The 24101-nt window shown below is 53.4% G+C and overlaps 1 protein-coding gene across 1 annotated transcript in view; it reads left to right on the top strand.

Moving 5' to 3' along the window:
• FAM98C (family with sequence similarity 98 member C) overlaps window positions 1-24101 on the top strand; it is a 70512-nt gene that overhangs the window by 18392 nt on the left and 28019 nt on the right. Inside the window, exons 3-5 of the mRNA XM_075323526.1 lie at window positions 3104-3238; window positions 21017-21201; window positions 21355-21426. Of these exons, the coding sequence (XP_075179641.1) occupies window positions 3104-3238; window positions 21017-21201; window positions 21355-21426 (392 nt within the window). The remainder of the gene's footprint in view (window positions 1-3103; window positions 3239-21016; window positions 21202-21354; window positions 21427-24101) is intronic.

The raw sequence follows: 24101 nt of genomic DNA, 5'->3' as shown, positions 1-24101 counted from the left end.
TAAAGTGCTGTGGAATTAATAGCGCTATATAAATGAATAAAAAAATATTATTATTATTATTATTATTATTATTATTATTATTATTATTATTATTATTGGCATCCAGTCTGAAAAGTTCGGAATGTAACTACCAAGGCCAGGGCTTTTGGCTGCAGCTGTCACAAAACAACCACTTGTAATCAAAGATAAGACAGTGGGACCCGGCTGAGCATTTACTGATAGTCCAAACATGATCCAATGAAAATTGCCCACAAATAATGTCTGAGAGCCCCTGTAAAATCTGGATCCCCCTAAACAGGGGCCAAGAGGACAATTAATTATTTTGAAGTTCTTGCAGGGTTTGATATTTTCAGTGTAAATTATGTGCACACGGCATCCTATAGACTGTTATTCCTGAAGCGTCAAGTTGGTCGTCAGCTTCGTTATCTTTTTTTTTGTTTTATTATTATTGTTGTTGTTGTTGTTTATTAGCCTTTCCTTAGGTTGGGTGATCGGTACCATTTCGTTCATCATTCATATTGCAAAGTAAATCTGCACACCATCTATGTAGTATTGGGGCGGACCAAGTTATGGTGGCATTGTTCTGTTTTGTATGATCTCTGTCCATCACCTACGACCTTCTACAATGTGCACATGACCATCAATATTGGAGCATGGCTTCAATGGAAGAAGTATTGACCTGGAGAATAACCTCATGTGGATGTCCCGGGTGTATGAACATCACTTACCTGGAGAAGACATTACACCAGAATGTACTATGAGTAGTGTTGAGCAGACCCGGACTTCAAAAATCCTGATCCGCGCGGTTTCTACCCCCCCCCCTTTCTCTCCCCCCCCCCTTTCTCTCTTCCCCCCCCCCCTTTCTCTCCCCCCCCCCCCCCTTTCTCTCTTCCCCCCCCCTTTCTCTCCCCCCCCCCTTTCTCTCTTCCCCCCCCCCCCCCCCTTTCTCTCTTCCCCCCCCCCTTTCTCTCCCCCCCCTTTCTTCCCCCCCCTTTTCTTCCCCCCCTTTCTCTCCCCCCCTTTCTCTCTTCCCCCCCCCCTTTCTCTCTTCCCCCCCCCCTTTCTCTTCCCCCCCCCCCTTTCTCTCTCCCCCCCCCTTTCTCTCCCCCCCCTTTCTCTCCCCCCCCCCTTTCTCTCCCCCCCCCCTTTCTCTCCCCCCCCCCTTTCTCTCCCCCCCCCCCCTTTCTCTCCCCCCCCTTTCTCTCTCCCCCCCTTTTCTCTCTCTCCCCCCCTTTTCTCTCTCTCCCCCCCTTTTCTCTCTCTCCCCCCCTTTTCTCTCTCTCCCCCCCTTTTCTCTCTCTCCCCCCCTTTTCTCTCTCCCCCTCCCTTTTCCCCTTTTCTCTCTCCCCCTCCCTTTTCTCTCTCCCCCTCCCTTTTCTCTCTCCCCCTCCCTTTTCTCTCTCCCCCTCCCTTTTCTCTCTCCCCCTCCCTTTTCTCTCTCCCCCTCCCTTTTCTCTCTCCCCCTCCCTTTTCTCTCTCCCCCTCCCTTTTCTCTCTCCCCCTCCCTTTTCTCTCTCCCCCTCCCTTTCCCCCCCCTTTTCTCTCTCCCCCCCCCCCCTTTTCTCTCTCCCCCCCCCTTTTCTCTCTCCCCCCCCCCCTTTTCTCTCCCCCCCTTTTCTCTCTCCCCCCCCTTTTCTCTCTCCCCCCCCTTTTCTCTCTCCCCCCCCTTTTCTCTCTCCCCCCCCCTTTTCTCTCTCCCCCCCCTTTTCTCTCTCCCCCCCCCCTTTTCTCTCTCCCCCCCCCTTTTCTCTCTCCCCCCCCCCCTTTTCTCTCTCCCCCCCCCCTTTTCTCTCTCCCCCCCCCCTTTTCTCTCTCCCCCCCCCCCCTTTTCTCTCTCCCCCCCCCCCCTTTTCTCTCTCCCCCCCCCCCCTTTTCTCTCTCCCCCCCCCCCTTTTCTCTCTCCCCCCCCCTTTTCTCCCCCCCCCCCCTTTTCTCTCTCCCCCCCCCTTTTCTCTCTCCCCCCCCCTTTTCTCTCTCCCCCCCCCTTTTCTCTCTCCCCCCCCCTTTTCTCTCTCCCCCCCCCTTTTCTCTCTCCCCCCCCCTTTTCTCTCTCCCCCCCCTTTTCTCTCTCCCCCCCCTTTTCTCTCTCCCCCCCCTTTTCTCTCTCCCCCCCCTTTTCTCTCCCCCCCCCTTTTCTCTCCCCCCCCCTTTTCTCTCTCTCCCCCCCTTTTCTCTCTCTCCCCCCCCCCTTTTCTCTCTCTCCCCCCCCTTTTCTCTCTCTCCCCCCCCTTTTCTCTCTCTCCCCCCCCTTTTCTCTCTCTCCCCCTTTTCTCTCTCTCCCCCCCCTTTTCTCTCTCTCCCCCCCCCTTTTCTCTCTCTCCCCCCCCCTTTTCTCTCTCTCCCCCCCCCTTTTCTCTCTCTCCCCCCCCCTTTTCTCTCTCTCCCCCCCCCTTTTCTCTCTCTCCCCCCCCTTTTCTCTCTCTCCCCCCCCTTTTCTCTCTCTCCCCCCCCCCCCTTCTTTTCTCTTCTCTTCCCCCCCCCCTTTTCTCTTCTCTTACCCCCCCCCCCCCTTCTTCTTTTCTCTTCTCTTAACCCCCCCCCCCTTTTTCCATGCAAAACGCCCCAATCGACTTGCAGGAACTAGAGGTTTTTTTTTTTGTTTTTTTTTTTGCTTCACTCACCCTCCACCGGTCCAGCACTGAGTCTCCACCTCTGGCTGCAGTGTTGTCAACAGTGGGAGCAATCATTGAGCTCCTCCGCTCTGAGTGGCTTGTGCCATCAACTCGCTTGGAGTGGCTGAACTCAGTGATTGGCTGCAGCGCTGTTGACCTGATTTTAGCACTACAGAAAATAAGACACCAGAAGATCTGCTTACATCTCCGTGTCATATACCACAGGACACCTTTCAGGGGACCTATGTAATATGACACCATGTTATAAATTGGGTTCTGCAGCAGACTATGTGTGGATTATAACAATAGGTGGCGCTGTGCTAGAGTTTGTCTCCTTTACTGGAGAGACAATTTGGATTATAAAGAGTAATGCACTTTGATGAGGAAGACCATACTGGTTTTATAAACAAATCATTGCTCAGGCCTGGGCACAGAATTTACAGCGCCCTCTTGTGTTCCTCTTTCTGTAATACAGTACATCTCCTCCTCAGGCCCAGGCGATTCTGAGACCTTCCAGCTGGAAATGAGCGGCGTGATGAGCGAGCTTCACTGTCCCTACACATCGCTGACCTCCGGAAATGTCACTTCCAGGCTGATGACTCCTACAAATTGCCTGCATCTGATTGGTAATGATGAGCCTTCCATACAGTGTGCAAAGATATCTTAAAGGGTGATCCAAAGGCTAAATAGACTTTCAATGAAATCCATATCTATGTATTGGGGTAATCTAAACTAATTTTTAATGTTTGTATTAAAAATTCCCTACTGTTCACTAACTGCACCATTTAATTACTATTGATTTGGGTTTTTTTGTTTTTTCTTATTTGATTGCTGATGATGCTGCTTTTGAAAATTCCAGTGCATGCTGGGATACTCAAAACAAAGCGTCATCAGGGGTTGAGGCTGCGATCACTGACACAGCCCCTGCCCGTTTCCTGAAATGAAGAGTCTTTAGGGGTCAGAGGCTGCAGTCAGTGACACAGCCACAGTGCCTGGCCCTTCTTTTGAAACAAAGCATCATTGGTCATAATTTGTTTCAGGGGCTGATCTGGTCCCTGCGCACTGTCATAGTGCGATGTGCACAGTCGCAGTGTGCTCTGTGTTGACGGCTCAGATATGTCAGTGACCGCAGCCTCTGCCCCCTAATGATGCTTTGAGTATCCCAGCATGCATTGAGATTGTCAAACAAAGCGTCATCAGACAGGAAATTGTTGAAATGAAAATCAATAGTAGTTAAAGTAATGTAGTTTGTGAACAGTGGTGGATTTTTAAGCCTGCTTTCACACATCAGTTTTTTGGCACCAGGCACAATCTGGCGAAAAAAACTGATGCGACGGATCCGTCGAAAAAACTGATCAGTTGCATCAGTTTTTTCCATCAGCTCCTTCAGTTTTTTGACAGATCCGGTGTGATACTGCGCATGCTCAGTTCAAAAAACCGGATCCGGCGGCCGGATCCGTTTTTTGATGCATTACGCTGAATCCGGCGTCCATAGGCTTCCATTATAAACACGCCGTACAGCGCTCGGATCCGGCGCGATTCGTTTTTTTTTGGCTTTTTTGCCGGACACAAAAACGTTCACTTCAACGTTTCATCCGGTTGCCGGACAAGTAATCCGGCAAAAAACGGATGAAACGCAAGGCCATCCAGCGCTAATGAAAGTCTATGGGGGAAAAAACGGATCCGGCGGCAACAGACGCCGGATCCGTTTTTTCATGATTTTGCCGGATTGTGCCTGATGGCAAAAAAATGATGTGTGAAAGTGGCCTAATTCATCCATAATAGAAATTTAGCTTAGATTACCCCAATAACTAGGGATTTGGTTGGACGTTTGTTTAGCTTTTGGACAAACTCTTTAAAGGAAATCTGTCAACAGCATTCTCCCCCCCCCAATTATTTATTTGCAATATAACCAAAAGAATATAATTGTACTCTGAATTGTTATAATATGTAAACATTGAATATATGAAATTGGAATTACATTACTGCTATAGAAACTGTTAAAAATAAGGCTCTTAGTGTGGCGCCCCTGAGGCTTCTGTCGCCACAGAGATATTTCACCTCAGCCAGAGGTGTGATGTCCCATCCTGGGTAAGAATGGGGTCATATGCCGGTCCACAGACTAAACTTGCACACACCAATTGGTAGGCATAAACTGGGTCGGGGATAGTGGCAGCCACCCCCATAGATGCATTCATGGGGGCATAAGTCCCATTTGTGGTCCCAATAGTGTGGGTGGGGCCTGGTCAGTGGGTGTGTGGGAGGAGTCAGCAAGTGAGAGTAGACAAGGGAACCAGGAAGTTCTAGTTCAGTGTAGTCTGAGAGAGACTGAGGGAAGAAAGACAATTCCTCAAAAGTAACACCGAAGGCCGGGGGTGGTTGCAAGCGCCCAGGGCCACATCCCGCCACAGACCCCCAGTGAAGGGGGCAAGATACAACTGCGGTTAGCCCTCTTTGTTCAGGTCCTGTGGTGGAGGCCAAGACCAGCTCAACTAAAACAGTCAAGGCTAAGAAGTCAGTCAGGAAAGGACACAAAGAGGGGTGCACCGGTACTGGCCCTTGAACTACCCGGGATCGGCGGAGGTCCCTGACGGGATCCCAGCATACTGTGGGCAACCGGTTCACTGCAGCACCGAGACCAAAACAGTGAGTAAATATCTTAACTGCAAGCCCTGTGTCGTCTGCTTTATCCTGCACTGCATCTACAACACCATAGAACCTACGAAGTACCAAAGGTTGCCCCGGGGTACCCGCTCTACCTGTGGAGAGCAAGAAGCATCTCAGCTGCTATAACATCAGCCCCAGAGGTCCCTTCCAGCAGCTGCGGCTCTAAAGAGCTGCAATTTACCACAGGTGGCGTCACGAATCATATATAAACATTATCACCATCACCCCTAATTTCGCCGTATTAATTGACTCCACCAGGGTCACGGAATCGGGCCCCGCCACCGCTGACTACCCCGGACTTGTCCAGCCCGATACCGAGTCACCTAAGGCCCTGGAGTGGGCGAGTCATTAGCCACAAATTTGACAATTCATGAGAGTCCTACAGCCAGCGGACAAGACGTGCCCCTTTGTACTGACCCTAAAGGCTACTTTACATGCTGCGACATCGCTAGCGATCTCATTAGCGAGGTGAAATTCTAGATCGCAAGTGCGATCTTTCGAGAGCGCACATAGGTTATTTTACGCATGTGCGATCTCTAAAGATCACACTTGCGATCTAGAATTTCACATCGCTAATGAGATCGCTAACGATGTCGCAGCATGTAAAGTAGCCTTAACCTTATATACCTCTACCTGGGATAAAATTCTACAGTTTTAAGAGCAGGTGGGATCCAGCTCTAATTAATGCACTAAACACTTTTTCTCTATCGCTTCATTGGGGGAAACCATGGGTGTATGCTGCTGGGACTAGGAGGTGACACTATGCAAATAAGAAAGATGGCTCCTCCCCCGCAGTATACACCCACCGACCGGAGCTGAGGAGATCAGTTTTTGCTTAGTGTCCGAGGAGGTTGGACACGCAGGGGCTGCTCTCAGCCCCTCAGGTTTGTATTGTTGTGTTTTTATTAATGTTTTCCCTTTTGTTTTTCAGACACAGCTCGTCGGGCGACAGGGTGTAATCGCTCACCCTGCTCTCCCACATAGAGACCGGTCGCACAGAAGTGGGGTCCGTTCGCCACTTCCGTTGTCCTCCGTGTCTGTCTGGCAGGACCCTACCCCCCCTAACACTTTCAAGACTGTTTGGGGGGCATCCGCACAGAGGGACAGGCAGATGGTCCTTGCCCCCCTCCCCAAACTCTCTCGCTCCCGAGCCTGATTGTGGGGTAGGAGGACGAAGACCGTACCCAGGATGGAGAGGTACCCTTCCGGTCTCCCCTCGACTATGCCCGGGACGACCGTTGAGATGTCTTCGCTCGCCTTCCAGGATGGATCCAGGATCACCTCAGGACAAGCCGGGACCTCAAGATAAGTACACTTCCCCCCTCCTTCTTCCCCGTCCCGGGTTATGGGGAGGAATCCCGGGTATAGAAACCCCACAGCCCCTTCTCCACTTGGGTCAGGGGGTCCTACATCTCCCTTAGAGCCCCCTCCACAGGCCCCTCTGTAGTTGGCTTCCCCTGTCGGCCCCCCGCCGTGGCGTCCACTACCTGACGTCCCCTCCGGCGACCTACCTTAAAATTTAGCCCCCGGCTCCATTGCGGTCCGGTGTCCCCTCCGGCGGCCCACTTTCAAATTTATCCCCCGGCTCCATTGCGGCCCGGCGTCGCCTCCGGCGGCCCACTTTCAAAATTTAGGCCCCGGCTCCATTGCGGCCCCTCAGTGTCCGCGCGCCTCTCCAGGCCACGCCCCCAACCGGAATGCTGTCTGCGCGCGTGGGCTTTTCAAATCTCCCGCCTCTTTTTTTCTCGCGCGGTCCCAGTCCTCTTCCCGGCGTCTGTCGTCATTTCCTGGCGCCAATCCCCAGCGCGCGTCATTCCTGTGCCTCCACTGGACCAGGCCCTTCCCTCCGGGTAAGCGACGCTGCTGCCGCCGCGAGGCCCGATACTCCCTGCCCGGGTAGGTCGACTCTGCAGCTGGCTCGAGCCTTTGACCGGGGAAGCGCTGCTATCGCCGCCGCTGCGCCTGTGCCTCCACCCGGATAAGCACTGCCAGCGCCGCCATTAGGCCCGATCCACCAACCGGGTAAGCGCTCCTAGCGCCGCTGCGTCCTTCCCTTCCCAGACCACCGCCGCAAGTTTGCGACACAGCGCCCACCCGCAGGCAGTGTTTGCCCCAGCGCACCCTCACTGGCAGGGATTAGTCCACTGCTCCCCAGACTTTAGTGTCAGTCAGCGCCCCAGGCATCAAGCTGTCATCTCTCTCAGGGCTCATTCCCAGGGTACTGTTGTCTCTGAACATGCAGGCCCTTTCACTGTGGTGCTATTTGTGAAGAAGCAAGTCCATTCACTATGGTACTGGTTGTGAGGAAGCAGGCCCATTCCCTATGGTACTGTTTGTGAAGTGGCAGGCCCACTCACTGTGGTACTGGTTGTGAGGAAGCAGGCCCATTCACTGGGGTACTGTTTGTGAAGGGGCAGGTCCATTCACTATGGTACTGCTTTGGGAAGAACCGTATGTCGCACAATTTTATTGTCTCCGGTTTTTGTGATGTACACTCACAGACCTTCTCCTCACTCTTACCTAGCCCAGATGTGCTCCTGAATTCTGGGCGTTCACTGTCAGTTTGCCATTCTGTCTCCCAGGTATTATACGCCTGTAACACTAATCACTGATCCTATGTGTCCAGCTGTATTATACGCCTGTGGCACTAATTACGGACGTCACTACAGCACTCTAAATCTTCCCAGAGTATCGCTCTTGCGCCCGATTATCCGTCACGTTACGGATAGATTATGGCGCTCTACCCAGCAGTCAGAAACCCATATTTCACTACGCACGTTGCTTACCCAGCGGTCCATGACATGGCCCTCTCCGTGAACACTCCAGTGTCTCCGTGAACCTGTCAGCTTTCCAGTGTGTTCCAGGTTTACGCCCTGTGTTTCCATGTGCCTATCCTCTATCCTACGTGTCAGTGTCTCTACGTGCTACCTGTCTGTTACAGTGCGCAGGTGCCTTTCTCTCTACACCAGTCTTCACCAGTGTGCAAGTGACACCAGTGTGCCAGTGTTCTTTACGTACTAGTCTTCTTTGGTGTGCTAGTCTTCCTCGTACTTGTCCTCTATCCAGTGGGCCAGCATTTCTCGACGCTCTGACCTACTCCTGTATGCCAGCGTTTCCTTGTACCTGTCCACTATCCAGTGTGCCAATGTCTGCGTCATGCCTGTGTGCTCCAATACCCAGGTGCTTTGGGGATCCTGCCCGCTGTTCCGTGGGCCAGTGTTTCTACGTGAATTTGTTTACTCTGGTGTACCAGTGTTTTCCACGAGCCCTTACAATACTCAGTGTAACAAGGTTTCTATGCGCACCTGTCTACACCACTGTAACAGTGTTGTGTGAACCCTCCCACTGTTTAGGGGGTCAGGTTTCTTCTTGCACCTTTCAGTTTTAGTGTGCTATAACCTTTTCTGTCAACCTGTCCACCATCCAGATTGACAGTTCCATAGACCTGTCCACTTGCTCGTGTGCCAGTGTCTCTATATGTCGGCCCATCTTCCAGGGTGCCAGTATACACTATCCAGTGTTTCTCTATGCACCTACCCACCATTCGGTGTGCTAGTGTTGCCAGAATGTACCCTCTATCCTGTGTGCCAGTGTTCCTTGTAGGCACCTGTCTACAGCGCGAGAGTGATTTGATGAGCCTGCCCACTTGCCTATGGGCCAGCACTTATCAGCACCAGAAGCCGAATACAGCAACAGGCTTGAGTGCCTTGTTCAACTTTTCCGCTCATCTTCAACCGAGGCGAGTGCTCCATCCAACACTGCCCCATGAGGCGGCACGCCAGCAGCTGTCATGTTCAGTGCCAGGATTCAAGATCAATGATCCTGCCCGCTATCCAATGGGCTAGCGTTTCTCCGGACCAGAAGCTGGATACTGTAACAGGTATGTGTTGCTCTGCTCACGACCCAGTGACTCGAACAGTCTACCTCACCTAGTGGGTCATGTATCTCCTTCATCTTCGACTGAGGCGAAGACTGCATGTCTCACGCAAGGAGCAAGGCTCCAAAGCCTTATTCTGCATGCACTGCATGTAAGCTCCTGAGCCGAGCATTTATCCACACTGTGATGGTTGCTCTAACTTGGCGGTGCCACAGCCTGGAGTCTCACCCCCAGTGGTCTCTCAGGCTGCTGCTGCACCTATGATTGAACCCCCGGCCTGGGTAGAGTCCTTTTCTAGGTCCATATCCCAGTCATTTGCTGAGTCCATGGGACTTTTGTCCAGGACTTTGAATATGCATCAGCCCCCCTCACAGGGTACCTCTAATACTCTTGACAGAGGACTCCTATCCTCTGACCTCCGTCCATCGGAGCTCACGGAGGATTCATCATCTGATCCCAGACCCCGTCCTTCTAAGAGAAGGCGCAGGGTTTCCTCCCCCTCCCCATCCCACGGCTCTGTCTCAAGAGCTGACTCTCAAGATGAGGAGGATGCCCTCACTGGGGGCTCGGAGGCTATGTATCCCATCGATTTCTCTGAGGTTGACTCAGATCTTAGTGACTTGATTGCTTCTATTAATTCTGTGCTGGATCTCAATCCGCCAGTGTCAGAGGAGCAACTCTCTTTGGCAGAAAAGCACCAGTTTACCTCGCCTAAGAGAGTAAAGAGTGTGTTCTTTAACCACTCCAGTTTTCAGACCGCTGTGACCAAACCCAGGGCCTGCCCTGACAAATGCTTTCCAAAGCGTGGTTCTGATGACCGGTTTCCATTTCCACCTGAGGTGGTCAAGGAGTGGTCTCACTCCCCAAAGGTAGACCCTCCGGTGTCTAGGCTATCAGCCTGGACTGTTGTGTCGGTGGCTGATGGCACCTCACTTAAGGATTCCACTGACCATCAGATTGACCTTCTGGCCAAATCTGTGTATGAAGCTGCGGGGGCCGCGTTTTCCCCGACTTTTGCAGCAGTGTGGGCTCTCAAATCCATCTCTGCTTCTCTAGAGGGGATGCATTCCCTCACCAAGGAATCTATGCCTGAGATGGTTACCTTAACTGCTCAGGCTTCAGCTTTTTCATCCTATGCCATGTCTGCCATGCTGGAGGCTTCTCACCGCACTGCGGTGGCTTCAGCTAATTCTCTTGTTATCCGCAGGATTTTGTGGCTTCAAGAGTGGAAGGCAGATGCTTCTTCCAAGAAGTTTCTTGCTGGGCTCCCTTTTGCTGGTTCACGGCTGTTCGGTGAACAGCTGGATGAAATCATTAAAGAAGCTACTGGCGGGAAGAGTACTTCCATGCCACAAACCAAGACCAGGAAACCCGCCCAGGGTAGGAATCAATCGAGGTTTCGTTCCTTTCGTTCCTCCAACTGGTCATCCTCTAATCCTTCCGCCTCGTCCGCTAACTCAGCCAAGGATCAGAAATCCAACTGGCGCCCAAAAGCGCGTCCGCAGAAGACCGCAGGAGGTTCTGCCACTAAGGCAGCTTCCTCATGACTCTCGGCCCGCTCCAGCCACGTCCTTAGTCGGTGGCAGGCTCTCCCACTTTGGCGACGCTTGGTTAAAGCAAGTCTCCGATCAGTGGGTGAGAGACATCATATCTCACTGCTACAGGATAGAATTCTCTTCCAGCCCTCCAGATTTTTTCTCTAGACTCCCTCTTGCTCCAAGGCCGCCGCCTTCTCGCAGGCCGTGGCGTCCTTGCAGGCAAACGGAGTGATTGTCCCAGTTCCCGCTCAGGAACGGTTAATAGGTTTTTACTCAAATCTCTTCCTAGTTCCAAAAAAGGACGGTACCTTCCGGCCCATCCTGGATCTCAAGCTTCTCAACAAGCATGTCCGGGTGCGGCATTTTCGCATGGAGTCTCTGCGATCAGTCATTGCCTCTATGACCCAAGGGGAGTTCCTGGCGTCCATCGACATCAGAGATGCCTATCTACATGTGCCAATCGCAGTGTCACATCAGCGTTGGTTACGTTTTGCGATAGGAGAGGATCATTTCCAATTCGTGGCTCTCCCCTTCGGGTTAGCCACGGCCCCTCGGGTATTCACCAAGGTCATGGCGGCAGTGATTGCGGTCCTGCACCTCCAGGGGTTAGCAGTGCTTCCTTATCTGGACGACCTTCTGGTCAAGGGTCCATCCAGCGCAGACTGTCAGCGGAGTGTTTCGCTCACTCTCGCCACCCTAGCCCAATTCGGGTGGATTGTCAATCTTCCCAAATCCACTCTGACTCCGACCCAGAGTCTCACGTACCTAGGGATGCAGTTCAAGACTTTGCCGGCACTTGTGAAGTTGCCCTTAATCAAACAGCAGTCTCTCCGGCTAGCGGTGCGCGCTCTCCTGAGGCCCCGCCGTTAATCCCTCAGGCGCCTGATGCAGGTGCTGGGTCAAATGGTGGCTTCCATGGAGGCGGTTCCCTTTGCCCAGTTCCACCTGCGTCCTCTGCAGCTGGACATTCTCCGCTGTTGGGACAAGCAGCCTTCCTCCTTACAGAGGTTAGTGGCTCTGTCGCCACGGACCAGGAGCTTTCTTCAGTGGTGGCTTCGACCCCTCTCCTTGTCCCAAGGGCGCGCCTTCCTGACTCCGTCCTGGGTGATTCTCACCACGGATGCCAGCCTATCCGGCTGGGGAGCGGTACATCTCCACCACAGAGCACAGGGCACTTGGACTCCGTCCGAGTCAGCCCTTTCAATCAATGTGCTGGAAACCAGAGCTGTGCTTCTAGCTCTCCTAGCCTTTCACCACCTGTTGGCGGGCAGGCACATTCGAGTCCAGTCAGACAACGCGACAGCGGTTGCCTACATCAATCACCAAGGCGGGACACGCAGCCGCCTGGCAATGTTGGAGGTCCAACGCATTCTTCAATGGGCGGAGGACTCCGAGTCCACCATATCCGCAGTCCACATCCCTGGCGTAGAAAACTGGGAGGCAGATTATCTCAGCCATCAATCCGTGGACGGTGGCGAGTGGTCCCTGCACCCAGCAGTGTTTCAGTCAATCTGCCGCAAGTGGGGCACTCCGGTCGTGGACCTAATGGCATCCCGTCACAACAACAAGGTTCCGGTTTACGTGGCTCGCTCCCACGATCCTCAGGCCTTCGCCGCGGACGCTCTGGTTCAAGACTGGGCCCAGTTTCGTCTGTCCTACGTGTTTCCCCCTCTAGCTCTCTTGCCCAGAGTCCTGCGCAAGATCAGAATGGCGGGCCGTCGAGTCATCGTCATTGCACCGGACTGGCCCAGGCGAGCTTGGTATCCGGACCTGCTCCAACTGTCCGTGGAGATGCCCGTGGCATCTTCCGGACCGTCCAGACCTGCTCTCGCAAGGTCCGTTTTTCCGCCCGAATTCTGCGGCACTCAAATTGACGGCGTGGCTCTTGAGTCCTGGATTTTGACGGCTTCTGGTATTCCTCCTGAAGTCATCTCCACTATGACTCGGACCCGTAAGTCTTCCTCCGTCAAGATCTATCACAGGACTTGGAAAATTTTCCTGTCCTGGTGTCGCTCTTCCGGCCATTCTCCTTGACCATTCTCCTTGGCCATTCTCGTTGCCGACCCTTCTGTCTTTTTTACAGTCCGGTCTGCAGCTAGGACTGTCCCTCAACTCTCTCAAGGGACAAATCTCAGCTCTATCAGTGCTGTTCCAGCGGCGTCTCGCCCGGCTGGCTCAGATCCGCACCTTCATGCAAGGTGCGTCTCACATCATTCCGCCTTATTGGCGGCCCTTTGATCCCTGGGACCTTAACTTGGTCCTCACGGTATTGTAGAAACCCCCTTTGAGCCTCTTAGGGAGGTTTCTTTGTATCGTCTTTCTCAAAAGGTGGCCTTTCTAGTTGCCATAACTTCTCTCAGGAGAGTCTCTGATTTGGCTGCGCTCTCCTCGGAGTCACCTTTTTTGGTTTTTCACCAAGACAAGGTGGTTCTCCGTCCGACCCCGGACTTTCTTCCTAAGGTGGTCTCTCCCTTCCACCTTAACCAGGATATTTCCTTGCCTTCCTTCTGTCCGGCCCCTGTTCATCGCTTTGAGAAAGCGCTGCATACTCTAGATCTGGTGCGTGCTCTCCGGATTTATGTGGCTCGCACCGCTGCGCTTAGGCGGTGCACCTCTCTTTTTGTGCTAACCACAGGGCGGCGCAAGGGTCTCTGCTTCTAAGCCGACCTTGGCCCGTTGGATTAGATCGACCATTTCGGACGCCTACCAGAGTACTCAGGTGCCTCCCCCGCTGGGGGTCAAAGCACACTCGACCAGAGCTGTCGGTGCCTCTTGGGCTTTTAGGCACCAGGCTACGGCTCAACAAGTCTGTCAGGCTGCCACTTGGACTAGGCTGCATACCTTTTCGAAGCACTACCAAGTGCATGCTCATGCTTCGGCAGATGCGAGCTTGGGCAGACGCATCCTTCAGGCGGCTGTCGCCCACTTGTGACGTTAGGCTCCGCCTACTTCTTAGTTTTTTCTGTTTATTCCCACCCAGGGACAGCTTTGGAACGTACCATGGTCTGGGTCTCCCAAAGGAACGATAAAGAAAGAGAATTTTGTTACTTACCGTAAATTCTTTTTCTTATAGTTCCGTATTGGGAGACCCAGCACCCTCCCTGTTGCCTGTTGGCAATTTTCTTGTTCCGTGGGTTATCACCGGCTGTTGTCGTGGACAGAGTCTCCGGTTGTTCCGGTTCTTACTCGGTTCTACTTGTGGGTGGCTATTCTCCTTCAGCTTTTGCACTAAACTGGCTAGGACTGGCTACCAGGGGGTGTATAAGCTCAGAGGGAGGAGCTACACTTTTAGTGTAGTACTTTGTGTGTCCTCCGGAGGCAGAAGCTAAACACCCATGGTCTGGGTCTCCCAATACGGAACTATAAGAAAAAGAATTTACGGTAAGTAACAAAATTCTCTTTATTTTTAACATCGTTTCTATAGCAGTAATGTAATTCCAATTTCATATATTCGATGTCTACATATTATAGCATTTCAGAGTGCTGCTGAAGTTTTTGGATGATTTTGAGTAGTTGTCTCGGTTCACACTTGTCTTATCCTTTTGGAGGTGTTTTTCAGTTTTGTTTTTTTTTTTTTATACTTTACTCACCCTTTATGACTGTACAATCCTCCCATCAACCTAGGGCAATTGAATTAAGGAGGAGGCAGCACTGGGTGGGGAATAGAGCTGGAGTGACAGAGGTTTCAAATCTACAACTGATTTTTTTTTTTTTTTTTTTTTTTTTTTTTCAAAGAACCCCTTACGTAAGCATTTTTATCATTAACATGGTCAGGCAAAAGTTGGTTGGTCTGATGAGACAAATTCTCACTGATTGTGGCATCGTCAGCGGCTTCCTGGTCATCACTAGTTCTAGGGCGAATACGTTGAGTACAATTAAAATATAACTTTCTTTGTCGCTCCATTGGGAGACCCAGACAATTGGGTGTATAGCTACTGCCTCCGGAGGCCACACAAAGTATTACACTTTAAAAAGTGTAACCCCTCCCCTCTGCCTATACACCCTCCCGTGCATCACGGGACCATCAGTGTTATGCTTTGTGTTGAAGGAGGCACACATTCACGCAAGCTCCCATTTTAGTCAGCAGCAGCTGCTGATTGTATCGGATGGAAGAAAAGAGGGCCCCCAACAGGGCCCCCGGCATGCTCCCTTCTCACCCCACTAAGTCGGCGGTGCTGTTAAGCTTGAGGTACCCATTGCGGGTACAAAGGCTGGAGCCACATGCCGTTTTTCCTTCCCCATCCCTTAGAGGCTCTGGGAGAAGTGGGATCCTAACCGGTCATCCAGGCACTGGGACCGGGCTCCCTCCGCAGCCCCTGGGGGAATCTGACGGACAGGAGACTGGGTATCATCAGGGACAGGCCCTGCATCTAACAGGTACTCTGTGTCCCCTTGGGGACTGTGCATGGAGCGCCTGTGTTACAGACGCTGCAGCGGCTGCTGTTTTTTTGTGACGACCGGGACTACCGCGCCGACGGCGCCTGTCTGCCGGCCACGTTATTAAATTTAGTCCCCGGCTTCTGCGGCCTAGTACCATAACTCCCGCCCCCGGGCCTGCCAGTCAGGGGTAAGGGCGGGACGGTCAACTGGACGTCAGCAGTGAGGGCTGGAGCATACTTAGGTGTCCTCCTCCCCCCTCACTGAGCACTGTGGGGCACCAGATTCCCGCACTTTATTAGTCACGCCCACGGCTCCCTCCTCCCCTGAGAACTCTGGCAGCCATTTTTACATTCTGCCGGTGGAGGATTTCAGAACGAGCTCTGCAGCTCTGGGAGGCCCAGGCAGGGAATCTGGTAGACACACAACCGCTTTGGGCGGTCGGTAAGCCACACCGGTTACCAGGTGCTGGCCCCCCTAAGGTGCCGAAGTGTATATGTGTGTGTGTATAATATATATATATATATATATATAATTTGTATACATTTTCTCTGTTCGGCTGCATTATTTGGCTTTTGGCTATATACCCTCACTGATCACTCTCAGAGGAGACAACAGCATGTTGTCCGCAAAGAGCAAGGGTGCCAAGGCACAGGCTTATTTTGCAACCTGTACCTCTTGTGCGGCTATGTTACCTGCAGGTTCCACCTACCCTCACTGTGTGCAATGCTCGGCCCCTGTGGCACTCACTCAGCCGGAGCCTTGGGCACTGGTGGGACCCTCGGCTCAGGTAGAACCGCCGGCTTCCACTGTCCAGGTGGCAGGGACAGAGTTTGCAGTTTTGGCTGCGAAACTGAGTCGCTTTCACAATCCATGGCTCAGTCTATGGACAGATGGTCTGCTAAGATACTAGAAGCCTTGCAGTCCAGATCGGTAACACAGGCCCCGGGCACTGTGAGTTCATCGCCCCCAGGCCCCCCTCGGTCGGCGCAGCAAAGTGCTCCTGGGGTGACACCTAGGTCCCATGGTGAGGACTCCGACACGGACCGCAGTCCCAGACCGGCTAAGCGGGCTCGCTGGGAACCTTCCCCCGACATCATCACGCTGTTCGGGGTCTCAGCATGAGGACTCTCTGGAGGATGAAGCGGAGGTCGCAGCTCAGGGCTCTGATCCTGACGTTGCTCTCAATCTTGATACACCTGAAGGGGACGCCATAGTAAATGACCTTATAGCGTCCATCAACCAGGTGCTAGATCTTTCTCCCCCAACTCCACCTATAGAGGAGTCGGCTTCGCAGCAGGAGAAACACCAGTTTAGGTTTCCCAAACGTACACGGAGTGCGTTTTTCGATCACTCTAACTTCAGAGATGCTGTCCAGAAGCACAGAGCATTTCCGGACAAGCGCTTTACTAAGCGCCTTAATGACACACGTTACCCCTTCCCCCCCTGACGTAGTTAAGGGTTGGGCTCAGTGTCCCAAGGTGGATCCTCCAGTCTCTAGACTGGCGGCTAGATCCATAGTAGCAGTGGCAGATGGTTCATCGCTCAAGGATGCCACTGACAGGCAAATAGAGCTCCTGATGAAATCCATCTATGAAGCCATAGGCGCGTCTTTTGCTCCGGCCTTTGCAGCCGTGTGGGCACTCCAAGCTATCTCAGCTTGTCTGTCTGAGATTAATGCGGTCACACGTACCTCTGCTCCGCAAGTTGTGTCTTTGACTTCTCAGGCGTCGGCCTTCTCGTCCTACGCCATGAACGCCGTCCTGGACTCTGCGAGCCGTACAGCGGTAGCGTCCGCCAATTCGGTGGCAGTCCGCAGGGCCATGTGGCTACGCGAATGGAAGGCAGACTGCTTCCAAGAAGTTATTAACCGGTTTGCCATTTTCTGGCGACCGTTTGTTTGGCGAGCAATTGGATGAAATTATTAAACAATCCAAGGGAAAGGACTCGTCCTTACCCCAGTCCAAACCAAACAGACCTCAGCAACGAAAAATACAATCGAGGTTTCGGTCCTTTCGGCCCTCAGCCAAGTCCCGTTCCTCCACGTCCAACAGGTCAGAGAAGGGCCAGAGGAACTCTTCTGCATGGCGGGCTAAGTCACGTCCTACAAAGACCGCCGGAGGAACCGCCTCCAAGGCGGCCTCCTCATGACTTTCGGCCTCACCAAACCGCATCCTCGGTCGGTGGCAGGCTCTCCCGCTTTTGCGACGCCTGGTGGCCACATGTCCAAGACCGATGGGTGAGAGACATTCTGTCTCACGGTTACAGGATAGAGCTCAGTTCTCGTCCTCCGACTCGTTTCTTCAGAACATCTCCGCCCCCCCGAGCGAGCCGATGCACTTTTTCAGGCGGTGAACACTCTGAAGGCAGAAGGATTTGTGATCCCCGTTCCCCTTCAAGAACGTGGTCGCGGTTTTTACTACAACTTGTTCGGGTTGCCAAAAAAGGACGGATCATTCCGTCCCGTTCTGGACCTCAAACTGCTCAACAGACACGTCAGAACCAGACAGTTCCGGATGGAATCTCTCCGCTCTGTCATCGTCTCGATGTCCCAAGGAGACTTCCTAGCATCAATCGACATCAGGGATGCTTATCTCCATGTGCCGATTGCACCAGAGCATCAACGCTTCCTGCGTTTCGCCATCGGGGACGAACACCTTCAGTTCGTGGCACTGCCTTTCGGCCTGGCGACAGCCCTACGGGTCTTCACCAAGGTCATGGCATCAGTGGTGGCGGTCCTACACTCCCGGGTGGCATGTCAACACAGCCTGACCATTGCTCTGGAGACTCTCCAGAGGTTCGGGTGGATCATCAATTTCCCAAAGTCAAAATTGACACCGACCCAATCACTGACTTACCTCGGGATGGAGTTTCATACTCTCTCAGCGATAGTGAAGCTTCCGCTGGACAAACAGTGTTCGCTGCAGACAGGGGTGCACTCTCTCCTTCGGGCCCAGTCACACCCCTTGAGGCGCCTCATGCACTTCCTAGGGAAGATGGTGACAGCAATGGAGGCAGTTCCCTTTGCGCAGTTTCATCTGCGTCCACTTCAATGGGACATTCTCCGCAAATGGGACAGGAGGTCGACGTCCCTAGACAGGAACGTCTCTCTTTCACTGGCAGCCAAAACCTCTCTTCAGTGGTGGCTTCTTCCCACTTCTTTGTCGAAGGGAAAATCCTTCCTGCCCCCATCGTGAGCTGTGGTCACGACGGACGCGAGTCTGTCAGGGTGGGGAGCGGTCTTCCTCCACCACAGGGCTCAGGGAACCTGGACTCCGACAGAGTCCTCCCTTCACATCAATGTTCTGGAGATAAGGGCAGTGTATCTAGCCCTAAAGGCGTTCCAGCGGTGGCTGGAGGGCAGGCAGATCCGAATACAGTCGGACAACGCCACGGCGGTCGCGTACATCAACCACCAGGGCGGCACACGCAGTCGTCAAGCCTTCCAAGAAGTTCGGCGGATTCTGCTGGGGGCGGAAGCCACAGCCTCCACCATCTCCGCAGTTCACATCCCGGGCGTAGAAAACTAGGAAGCAGACTTTCTCAGTCGCCAGGGCATGGACGCAGGGGAATGGTCTCTTCACCCGGACGTGTTTCAAGAGATCTGTTGCCGCTGGGGAACGCCAGACGTCGACCTCATGGCGTCTCGGCACAACAACAAAGTCCCGGCATTCATGGCACGGTCTCAAGATCACAGAGCGCTGGCGGCAGACGCATTAGTTCAGGACTTGTCGCAGTTTCGACTGCCTTATGTATTTCCTCCTCTGGCACTGCTGCCCAGAGTGTTACGCAAGATCAGGTCCGACTGCCGCCGCGCCATCCTCGTCGCTCCAGACTGGCCGAGGAGGTCGTGGTACCCGGATCTGTGGCACCTCACGGTGGGTCAACCGTGGGCACTCCCAGACCGACCAGACTTGCTGTCTCAAGGGCCATTTTTCCATCTGAATTCTGCGGCCCTCAACCTGACTGTGTGGCCATTGAGTCCTGGCTCTTAGGGTATGTGCGCACGTTGCTTTTTACCTGCTTTTTACCTGCTTTTTTGCTGCTTTTTCTTCTGCGCTGTTTAATGCCAAAATGGATGTGTTCTTCTATTCAAGCAAAGTCTATGGGAATTTGGGTTTCTTGTTCACACTATGTTGTTCAAAATGCTGCGTTTTTGTGGCAGAACTTTGGTCAAAAACTCAGCTTTTCAAAGAAGCAACATGTCAATTGTTTTTGCCATTTGGGATTTGCACTGCAAAGCTGAGTTTTTGACCAAAGTTCTGCCACAAAAAGGCAGCATTTTGAACAACAATAGTGTGAACAAGAAACCCAAATTCCCATAGACTTTGCTTGAATAGAAGAACACATCCATTTTGGCATTAAACAGCGCAGAAGAAAAAGCAGCAAAAAAGCAGGTAAAAAGCAGGTAAAAAGCAACGTGCGCACATACCCTTAGCGTCCTCAGGGTTATCTCTATCACGCCTTTCGCAGAAGGTGGCCTTCCTAGTGGCAGTCACATCACTTCGGAGAGTGTCTGAGCTAGCAGCGCTGTCATGCAAAGCCCCCTTCCTGGTGTTTCACCAGGATAAGGTGGTTCTGCGTCCGGTCCCGGAATTTCTACCTAAGGTGGTATCCCCTTTTCATCTCAATCAGGATATCTCCTTACCTTCTTTTGGCCCTCATCCAGTTCACCAATGTGAAAAGGATTTGCACTTGTTAGATCTCGTGAGAGCACTCCGGCTCTACATTTCGCGCACGGCGCCCCTGCGCCGTTCTGATGCGCTCGTTGTCCTTGTCGCTGGCCAGCGTAAGGGGTCGCAGGCTTCCAAGTCAACCTTGGCTCGGTGGATCAAGGAACTGATTCTTGAAGCCTACCGTTCTTCTGGGCTTCCGATTCCTTTAGGGCTGAAAGCCCATTCTACCAGAGCCGTAGGTGCATCCTGGGCATTGCGGCACCAGGCTACGGCTCAGCAGGTGTGTCAGGCGGCTACCTGGTCGAGTCTGCACACTTTCACGAAACACTATCCGGTGCATGCCTATGCTTCGGCAGATGCCAGCCTAGGTAGGCGAGTGCTTCAGGCGGCGGTTGCCCACCTGTAAGAGGGGGCCGTTTTTCGGCTCTTTTTATCGAGGTATTCTTTTACCCACCCAGGGACTGCTTTTGGACATCCCAATTGTCTGGGTCTCCCTTCGGGCTGGTTGTTCTTTTGTGTACACATGTTGTTCATGTTGAATTGTTGTTTTGGTTCATGGTTTCAGTTCTCCGAACATCCTTCGGATTGAATTTACCTTAGACCAATTTATAAGTTTTCTCCTTCCTGCTTTGGCACCAAAACTGATGGTCCCGTGATGCACGGGAGGGTGTATAGGCAGAAGGGGAGGGGTTACACTTTTTAAAGTGTAATACTTTGTGTGGCCTCCGGAGGCATAGCCTATACACCCAATTGTCTGGGTCTCCCAATAGGAGCTAGAAGAAAAGGAATTTACGGTAATTAAACAAAATTCCCTTCTTTACTTGCCCTAGTAGAAAATCGCTAAATATGGCCTAATTATTAAATCATAATGTTTGACATTAAAGGGTGCTTTACACGCTCTGCGACATCGCTAGCGATCTCGTTAGCGATGTGATCTGCCGAGATCGCACATAGGGCGGTTTTGTAGCGCCGGTCACATGTGCGATCTCGGCAGATCACATCGCTAACGAGATCGCTAGCGATGTCGCAGCGTGTAAAGCACCCTTAAGAGTTTAGTTCCATTATTGTTTATCTTCCCCTGGAGATATTTTTCTGGACATTAACGCAGGTAGTTTTCAAAGGCCGAGTGACCCTTTAGTAGTTGGATTATTAATTTTTGCTTGTTGTAGGTTGAACTCTATGTACTTCTGTCTTTCTGCAACCTTAATATCTATGAATGTATTTCTTGTATTACGGGAGCTTACAGGCCTATGAATCCTTTTACCCTAGTGTTCCTGAGCACAGAGCTGGAGGCGGCTCGACTCCTGAAGAGATCAAGCGTTTCCACTTCTGGATCTGTAAGACACAACAAAGACGTTCTGGATGAACTCCGCCTGGTCGGGAAAGCATTGGATTTGCCTGAGATTTCTCCAGAAGTGCAAGCGATGGAGCTGATGAGGGATCTAGAGAATAAGGTAAACGGGACACACAAGTTATTTAGATTGTAAGTTCTGCAGCAGACGCTCTTTCCACCCTCCAGAGCAGTCTTTGGATGTAGAACTAAAAAAAAAATGTATTTTCTTTCCAGAATATCTAATAAAATATTTTTCTTCTGTCTCCCTCTTTAGATCACTGAACTTTCCCGGACATCTCTCATGTCTCCTCCTCTCTTTAAAGCTCAGTTAGAGCTTGGACAATGGGTAAGCAGCAAATAGATATGTATGTCATGTCATGTCGCAATTCAAAGATCATTGAGAAATGAATTGTATCAAGATATAACGCTCCAATAGGTTTGAAAATAAAGGATTCTATTGTCTGAACATTTGAGATTTAGATAAGCCATTAGCACCAATTTTTTTTTTAACTAGCTGTACTATCCGGCTTCGCCCGGGTTAATAACTGCTGTTAACAAAATAGAATGTAATAACAAAAATGTATTCTACACACAAAAACCACAAATAGATAAAATGTAATTATAATGTCTGTCTCCCCGTCTGTCTCCCCGTCTGTCTCCCCGTCTGTCTCCCCGTCTGTCTCCCCGTCTGTCTCCCCGTCTGTCTCCCCGTCTGTCTCCCCGTCTGTCTCCCCGTCTGTCTCCCCGTCTGTCTCCCCGTCTGTCTCCCCGTCTGTCTCCCCGTCTGTCTCCCCGTCTGTCTCCCCGTCTGTCTCCCCGTCTGTCTCCCCGTCTGTCTCCCCGTCTGTCTCCCCGTCTGTCTCCCCGTCTGTCTCCCCGTCTGTCTCCCCGTCTGTCTCCCCGTCTGTCTCCCCGTCTGTCTCCCCGTCTGTCTCCCCGTCTGTCTCCCCGTCTGTCTCCCCGTCTGTCTCCCCGTCTGTCTCCCCGTCTGTCTCCCCGTCTGTCTCCCCGTCTGTCTCCCCGTCTGTCTCCCCGTCTGTCTCCCCGTCTGTCTCCCCGTCTGTCTCCCCGTCTGTCTCCCCGTCTGTCTCCCCGTCTGTCTCCCCGTCTGTCTCCCCGTCTGTCTCCCCGTCTGTCTCCCCGTCTGTCTCCCCGTCTGTCTCCCCGTCTGTCTCCCCGTCTGTCTCCCCGTCTGTCTCCCCGTCTGTCTCCCCGTCTGTCTCCCCGTCTGTCTCCCCGTCTGTCTCCCCGTCTGTCTCCCCGTCTGTCTCCCCGTCTGTCTCCCCGTCTGTCTCCCCGTCTGTCTCCCCGTCTGTCTCCCCGTCTGTCTCCCCGTCTGTCTCCCCGTCTGTCTCCCCGTCTGTCTCCCCGTCTGTCTCCCCGTCTGTCTCCCCGTCTGTCTCCCCGTCTGTCTCCCCGTCTGTCTCCCCGTCTGTCTCCCCGTCTGTCTCCCCGTCTGTCTCCCCGTCTGTCTCCCCGTCTGTCTCCCCGTCTGTCTCCCCGTCTGTCTCCCCGTCTGTCTCCCCGTCTGTCTCCCCGTCTGTCTCCCCGTCTGTCTCCCCGTCTGTCTCCCCGTCTGTCTCCCCGTCTGTCTCCCCGTCTGTCTCCCCGTCTGTCTCCCCGTCTGTCTCCCCGTCTGTCTCCCCGTCTGTCTCCCCGTCTGTCTCCCCGTCTGTCTCCCCGTCTGTCTCCCCGTCTGTCTCCCCGTCTGTCTCCCCGTCTGTCTCCCCGTCTGTCTCCCCGTCTGTCTCCCCGTCTGTCTCCCCGTCTGTCTCCCCGTCTGTCTCCCCGTCTGTCTCCCCGTCTGTCTCCCCGTCTGTCTCCCCGTCTGTCTCCCCGTCTGTCTCCCCGTCTGTCTCCCCGTCTGTCTCCCCGTCTGTCTCCCCGTCTGTCTCCCCGTCTGTCTCCCCGTCTGTCTCCCCGTCTGTCTCCCCGTCTGTCTCCCCGTCTGTCTCCCCGTCTGTCTCCCCGTCTGTCTCCCCGTCTGTCTCCCCGTCTGTCTCCCCGTCTGTCTCCCCGTCTGTCTCCCCGTCTGTCTCCCCGTCTGTCTCCCCGTCTGTCTCCCCGTCTGTCTCCCCGTCTGTCTCCCCGTCTGTCTCCCCGTCTGTCTCCCCGTCTGTCTCCCCGTCTGTCTCCCCGTCTGTCTCCCCGTCTGTCTCCCCGTCTGTCTCCCCGTCTGTCTCCCCGTCTGTCTCCCCGTCTGTCTCCCCGTCTGTCTCCCCGTCTGTCTCCCCGTCTGTCTCCCCGTCTGTCTCCCCGTCTGTCTCCCCGTCTGTCTCCCCGTCTGTCTCCCCGTCTGTCTCCCCGTCTGTCTCCCCGTCTGTCTCCCCGTCTGTCTCCCCGTCTGTCTCCCCGTCTGTCTCCCCGTCTGTCTCCCCGTCTGTCTCCCCGTCTGTCTCCCCGTCTGTCTCCCCGTCTGTCTCCCCGTCTGTCTCCCCGTCTGTCTCCCCGTCTGTCTCCCCGTCTGTCTCCCCGTCTGTCTCCCCGTCTGTCTCCCCGTCTGTCTCCCCGTCTGTCTCCCCGTCTGTCTCCCCGTCTGTCTCCCCGTCTGTCTCGCCGTCTGTCTCGCCGTCTGTCTCGCCGTCTGTCTCGCCGTCTGTCTCGCCGTCTGTCTCGCCGTCTGTCTCGCCGTCTGTCTCGCCGTCTGTCTCGCCGTCTGTCTCGCCGTCTGTCTCGCCGTCTGTCTCGCCGTCTGTCTCGCCGTCTGTCTCGCCGTCTGTCTCGCCGTCTGTCTCGCCGTCTGTCTCGCCGTCTGTCTCGCCGTCTGTCTCCCCCACTCTTTCGCCGTCTGTCTCCCCGACTCTTTCGCCGTCTGTCTCGCCGACTCTTTCGCCGTCTGTCTCCCCGACTCTTTCGCCGTCTGTCTCCCCGACTCTTTCGCCACGCCAACATTCCATTTAAGGGCGTGGCTGCGCATTCTTCTGAAGTTCTGGCTGCACTGTGGCTCCAAGCTCCATTCGCTTTAATGGAGGCAGGTTTTTTGGTGAATAACTGTAAAGCTCGAGGTTAAAATTTCCCCTC

The sequence above is a fragment of the Anomaloglossus baeobatrachus genome, chromosome 9, assembly GCF_048569485.1.
Source record: "Anomaloglossus baeobatrachus isolate aAnoBae1 chromosome 9, aAnoBae1.hap1, whole genome shotgun sequence".
Taxonomy (NCBI): domain Eukaryota; kingdom Metazoa; phylum Chordata; class Amphibia; order Anura; family Aromobatidae; genus Anomaloglossus; species Anomaloglossus baeobatrachus.
This window is presented reverse-complemented; position numbering and strand designations above follow the sequence as displayed.